Source organism: Nanorana parkeri, unplaced genomic scaffold, assembly GCF_000935625.1.
Source record: "Nanorana parkeri isolate BGI_ZX_2015 unplaced genomic scaffold, ASM93562v1 scaffold1304, whole genome shotgun sequence".
NCBI lineage: Eukaryota > Metazoa > Chordata > Amphibia > Anura > Dicroglossidae > Nanorana > Nanorana parkeri.
Genome location: NW_017307572.1, coordinates 295,322 through 301,933, shown reverse-complemented (window position 1 = coordinate 301,933; position 6,612 = coordinate 295,322). Strand labels below are relative to the sequence as shown.

Genomic DNA, 6,612 nt, shown 5'->3' with positions numbered 1-6,612 from the left:
TTAGCCTTGTTTTCATTTTGACAGCTTGTCAGTTGTTTTAATCTAGGTTAGACATGACCCATAGGCTTGCACTATAGGAACACTGACCCACACAAACTCTAGTACTATGTCAGCAGGAAGAAAAGCCTGCATATGCAATTAGCACATTTCTTTTCTATGCTAAAGTAAGGCCCCTACACACTTGCAGCACAGGGTAATACGTGGCACTCCATGCAGTGCACTGCAATTCAGGATGCACCCCAATGTACAGTGCTGTAGGTGTTGGCAGATCCGCACTGCAATGCACAACAACATACTGTGCACTGCTGTGTATTGGAAGCCCATTCGAATGAATGGGTTGCCTTTACACAATGCACATAAATGCACAAAATACTACATGTTATTGTGCATGAGTTAGCACACTACATTAAAACCGACAGGGGTCTATTCACGAAGCAGCCGAAGGATCTAGCCGTATCTTCAGCTGATCCTTCGACTAGCTTCGGCCCCACGACCCCTTCGGTTGAGTAGAACCGAAGGGCTGCTGTACGGGCTATTCACTATAGCCCGTACAGCTCCCGAAGGTCGGCCGAGCGGCTCAGTCCAGCCGAAGGCATATGCTTCGGCTCGACTGAGCTGAAAGCCGAAGCTGGCCGAGCGGCCGGCCATTGGCCAGTCGACAGCCTGCTTCTGACAGCTGAGCGGAGCCAGTCGTGATCTTACGGCTGGCTCCGGCCACTTGCAGAGAGATCAGCGTCCCTGGTTACCAGCTAACCAGGGACACTGATCTCCAGACAGCCCAACTCTCCCGGAGTCTCCCGGCCGCCCAGGAGAGAAACACTGCTTTTTCTTTTTTTATTCTGACAGGGAGAAGTTGGCTATCGTCAGGAAAAAAAAAAAAAATCACCATAGGAATGCATTGCTAGATTCCTATTGGCTATCTCAATTTGCATAAGCCAATAGCAAACTAGCTATTCCACCCGCCCACTGCTGCTGTCAATCAGCAGAGGGGACCTGCAGTTCTCCATCAGGTCCCCACTAGTGATTGACAGCAGCAGAGGACGGGTGCAAAAGTTGGTTTGCTATTGGCTATTGCAAATTGCAATAGCCAATAGGAATCTAGCAATGCATTCCTATGGCGAAAATGTTTTTTTTCTTCTTTTTTTTGACGGCAGCAGAACCGCCGGCCAATAGAAAACAGTTGGGCGGAGCTAGTTGTCACTGCTAGCTCCGCACAATTGTTTTCTTTCCTACTTTTTTAACTATTTTTCTGTTCTGCTCGGTCCCACAGAGGGACCGAGCAGAACAGCCTAACGGAATGCCGCTCAGCGGCATTCGGCTATTTACTCACTGCTGTTCGGCATCTATAAGAATAGACCGAACAGCAGCGACTAGCCTGCCGGAGGTTCGGCTTAGCCGATCCAGATGTTGGATCGGCTATGTCGAACTCCTTCTGCACTTCGGGTCGGAGCCACGCGATGTACGGCTGATTTCAGCCAATATACAGCTTAAATCAGCCGTACAAACCTGAAGTGAATAGCCGAACAGTCCATTCAACATATCAAATTGCCATTTGTGTAATTTGCCATATTTTTCATCTATTTGCCCAAAGTAAAATATTACAGTTACAAAACATGAGCTCAAGATATCATTTTTCTTTCTACAATACATTTTAAGGGGTCATTATAGACAGATAAGCATCTTCATCAGTCTAATATGATGTTACATTATGTTATTACAAAACATATTAGATTACCTAGAATGCCACCAAAAGATAAAATGTATGGCAAAGCCATATAATAAACCTACATTTATTTTGATGTGTGGGACTGCAATCGATAGTCGAAGTCGGTCTGTGCTTTTCGGCTTTGGATACAGATGTTTTGTGAAGTCACCCAAGAGTTCTCTTAAAACCTGTGACACGTGATGAAGATGGAGTTTTGATGCCTTTTGAAATTCACAGCGAAATCTTTCATCCTCTTTTATTTTAGCAAGCTTACTATAGAATAAGCATGATGATTCTGTGTTATTGTAGAGGTTTAGTATAGTTTCTTGAGTAGCGTATTCTTCTAGACGGACACCATGTTCCAGGAAAAGCTTAACAAACTCTGGCTTATTGCCAATCAATGCTGCTGTCATGACTGGGTGCAGATCTGAGGGCTGTGAAGAACAAACCACAATTATTGTACAAAAAGCACTACATATGGAAGAAACTAACAAGCTACTGAAGAGGTTATCAGGATAGTTTGTTTTCAAGTGCTTTAATGTCCACACTAATCGATTTGTTCAAACTGACATCGCTATAAGGGAGACAAGTCATTACCCTTTATACTAGTAATCGTGAACTATAATGACTTTTGCAATGCTACTCTTTTTCTGTATTGACTGTTGTGAAAAAGTTATGTGTAACATTCTGACAACTCGTTGTGAGGTGCCATTTGAAACGCATCTAGAGAAATTGCAATCATTTAGTTTATAAAACCTTTCTGTTTTTATCCTACTAGTAAAGCAAGTGCAGCACACCTCCTATTCTCCTGCAGCTTGGCTAAAATAAATTGTCACACAAAGCAACCATGCATGTGGGAGACCTTGTCAGAAATGTAAGATGCCTCTAATGTGTATTGCCACTTGGTAAACTAACATTGATATAACAGTAATTAGTTAATGAAAAAGTATGTATTTATATATGCCACAAAAAGAGGATGCAATATATTGGACAGATTGAAAAATACACAACCTTAAAGTGATATTAAGGCAAAATGTTGTAAGCTATTTTAAATTCTAACAAAATCACTTACAACGGATACTGCTTCTTGATGTTTAAAAGTTTTAGCTTCCTGCAGAATCAGCTGGTCCCCTAAGCACTGCCCATGATATCCCGTTTTAGGGTAGCTCTGGTGGCCATGCGTGTGCTAGTAACTGTGTGTGTCTCCACAAACACACAGATACAGCAGGGCAATCCACTCCTCTGCTCCCTTCCTCTCTTCTCTAGGCTAGTAGATGGACAGCTGCTGGAGTCTACGCTGTCCATTGTGATCTGGTTCTCAAAAGGAAATTCAGGGAAGCTCTGCTGAAAGAGTTGGAGACAGGTGTTCAGAAATATGATGAATGTAAATGCTTGGCCAAAAATGTAAGAAATACTTTGCTGGGTATTGTATATTTGTTTAATCTGTAATTATTATAAAACAAGTTCGAGAGTTTAATACTACTCTAAATTCAACAGGTTATACCACTGTAGACATGTAGACAGATGTCGGTACTCCAAGCCTGTGTGAAAATCCCTTGCCTCTGTTACTCTAAGAGCAGACCAAAGAGAGCCCAACCATGTTTTATGAACTCAGCTGGAAAGTAGGGAAGAGATCTTTGTGATCATACCCAGGGGTGGTTCTAGGTGGGGGTGAAGTGTGCTAGATCCAGGGTCAATAAAGTTGGATGTGATCTGACATAATCGGTTTACAAATTCCTACATATCTACGGTTTTACCACTTTGACAGAAAAATTCTGCTGAAATGCAACCGATATTGTCAGGGGGGTACGGCTGGGCCGTGAGTGGAACCCCTTGGCAGGGGCGGCAAGCCAAAGTGCGAGGTCGTGGTACACAGGGAAAATCCAAGAAGAATAGTCAGGTCCAATCCGGGTCGAGGCAGGCAGCTAGTTTCAGTAACGGAAGGGTAAGCCAAAGGGTCGGTAATCAAGAGTCCAAGCAGAGGTTCAGGAATAAAGACAGGTTCAAGGCACAGGGAGCTGGGAGATCACACCATAGGGATAGAATAACTCAGCAATGAGCCAGGGCTCTGACTGGGCTTTTATACTCAGTGGAGGATTGAGACCACTCCCCGGCTACCGAGGCAACCAGGTAGCCTCTCCATCAGGAGCCAATGGCGAGAGAGGGGCAGAGGGTGTGTGCTGGGAACCTCCCCCAGCAAGGATCACACCTGATACCAGTAACAGGTGCACTACGTGCATGTCCCCGTGCCTGCGCGCGCAGCCTGTCCACCGCGCACGCGCACTTGTCGCGAATGCGTACCCACAATCCTGGTACCAGGGGTCCTGCCAGGAAGGGGAACCCGTGCCCCCCGCCGCACATGGCCACCCCAAGGAGAGGTAAGCCCCCTAGTACCCTGACAGATATTGAGAGAATGATAGAACATTAGAATATAGATCCACTTTAATGACTGAAAAAATAGTTTTGTTTGTAAAATTAATATTTTAGGCAACTGGCATACCTTCCACTGGTGATCATCTGTAAAAATCTCACTTCTAGCAATGTCAACTCGGTTCCATGCCACTGCCAACTTCAGCTGGTGGTCCCAGTTCTCATGTCCTTGCTGATCATGACTTAAAGAGGCTGAAAAAAATGACAAGCAATAATAACCAGTTTAATGATGTAAATAATAATAACCAAGTTAATTATGTAAATCAGGGGCGTAACTAGAAATCACAGGGCCCCATAGCAAAATTTTGTATGGGGTCCCGTGATTGCTAGTTATGCCACTTGCAGAGCCCTAGCGTCGGCCCTGGCCGGCCCCCCTGTGCCCGGGCCCCATATCGGCCGCCTGGGTCGCTATGGCGATTGTTACGCCACTGATGTAAATCTTCCTTTGTTAAAAGTGGTAAAAAGACTTAATAATTAGCAGCTGTGGTGGACCAAGACAGTATGTTGCCAAGCTGAACATATTACACTGGATCCTTTCCTCTGTTCAGGTAGCATGTAAAAACATCTGACCACAGATCAATCTTTTAGATACCACAAAGGAGCTGCCTAGTTGTAGTCTATACCTGTTGATGGTATAAATGAAATAAAGGATATGCTCTGAAATACAAATTATGTATTTCGATCATCAAGAGCGACATTTCTTTTCTCAGAAAGTGAGAGACTTTTTATACACATTTCTGTGGTAAAACAGCAATTTTCAGGGTCACACTCTATGCAGTGCACCCAGTCCAAGATGCTTCTCCAGTTACAGGACAGGACCATGGACAGGACCTCACTAAAGGGCAGACTTGCCACTTCTTTAATTTAAGGAGAATTAGGGGGGGGTCAAAAACACTCATCCCCATAAATCAAGCTGACCTGTGACACTAAAGCTGTCGGCTAACACATACCGCCGATCGCTGACTTCCCTATCCTCTCCCTGCAGAGAGCGGTGACTGTCAGTTACACTTCCCGCAAGGATTCCCCCCCTCCCCTCTCCATTATTCCAGCACTGACTGGGGAGGGGGCTGCTTCTAGAGAGGCAGAGCCAGCTGTCAATCAGCCAGCAGGGTGGATCTCAACAGTATTGTTTGGATCCATCCCGGCTGTGGCATGGCTCTGCTCTCTCAGCATATAGCGGACAATAGCTCACTATATGCTGAGTTTTGGTTCACCATTAGTATATATCTTCCTTTGAACCTGAAGAGAACTATGGCCAAAAAAGGGTTAGGCAATAGTTCTCCTTTAAGTTACTCTCCAGCGTGCATGCATTAAATTGCTACCAATTCCAGCATGCTAACTTTACCCAGGGACAGGGCGTCCACAGAAGCCACACCTAACACGGCTCCAATACTACTCATCCCAGGGCAGAGCATTAGGAGAAAACAATCCTACCACTGCTTCTTTTACATACATCCAATGGTGAGTGGAGATGAAAGATTGGACCACAAAATTTCTCTAGTTGAATAGGAGCAATAATTGGGCCTGATGGCTCATTTCCAGCAGCTCTTGACACAACAGGAGGCCCCCCAAAAGGAGGGGATGGCCAGAATGAGAAATCCACATGAATGAAGACTAAAAAAGAATACCAGGTAACCCTCTCAATAGTCCAAAAATAATTATTGGCTTCACAACTGGCAACAAGAAGATATCCACAGTCAACAAGTTTCAGGGGTTAGGAATCCCCTTTTATCAGGCCCCTTTCACTGCCAAGCCCTCCAGGATGCTTTTAACAACAGTTGGCCACACCATTTTTGCAATATTTCCCATTGTTTTGATTTTCTACTGCTGCGTTGCTAGGGTTTGTAAAAGACCATCCCAACTCTATATTTTCTGAAAGCACAGGCATAGTAGAATAAAAATATGGTGCTACTAATTTTGTAGGTCCTGTGATAATTGCACAAATGTTTCTCAAATCTATATTAAACCGATAAAAATACAAAATTAAATCGATAAAAGCACACTAAAATCAGTATCAGTGCACAAATGATTTTTTCCAACTAAATCTAAAAGATAAAACTGTATTGAGTTAATAAATAACACATATTTGTACCTTTTACATTGTGCCTTTTTGAAGTAATGCAAAACTGTGAATAAGCAACTTATGTAAAAAATCGTTTGTGCACTGTCTTGGTGTGTGTTGTGATAAAATGATACAGGCGTAACACAGCATATCACAATGTACGGCAATGCCTCACAAAGCTTTGCCATGTGATGCCACACAGTTAAAAAAAAATCAAGCACTGCTATGCGTTCTAACAACGCTTCGCAGCGCATGTGCATGGTGTACACCCCCATATGGTGCATGTTTATGTTATCTGTGTGTGTGTGGTGAGGGAGGTTTGTGCTTTATTTATTTTTTTATGATTTATTTTTTAATTTGTTTAAATTTGTTTTCTTATTTTTTTTTTTAACTGTTGGGAAGTGGGGGGGGGGGG

General features: G+C 43.7%; 1 protein-coding gene across 1 annotated transcript in view; it reads right to left on the bottom strand.

Annotated features, from left to right (window-relative positions):
- TRPM2 (transient receptor potential cation channel subfamily M member 2) overlaps positions 1-6,612 on the bottom strand; it is a 79,788-nt gene that overhangs the window by 43,400 nt on the left and 29,776 nt on the right. The window contains exons 11-12 of the mRNA XM_018569207.1: positions 4,206-4,327; positions 1,789-2,139 (exon numbers count right to left, since the gene is read on the bottom strand). Of these exons, the coding sequence (XP_018424709.1) occupies positions 1,789-2,139; positions 4,206-4,327 (473 nt within the window). The remainder of the gene's footprint in view (positions 1-1,788; positions 2,140-4,205; positions 4,328-6,612) is intronic.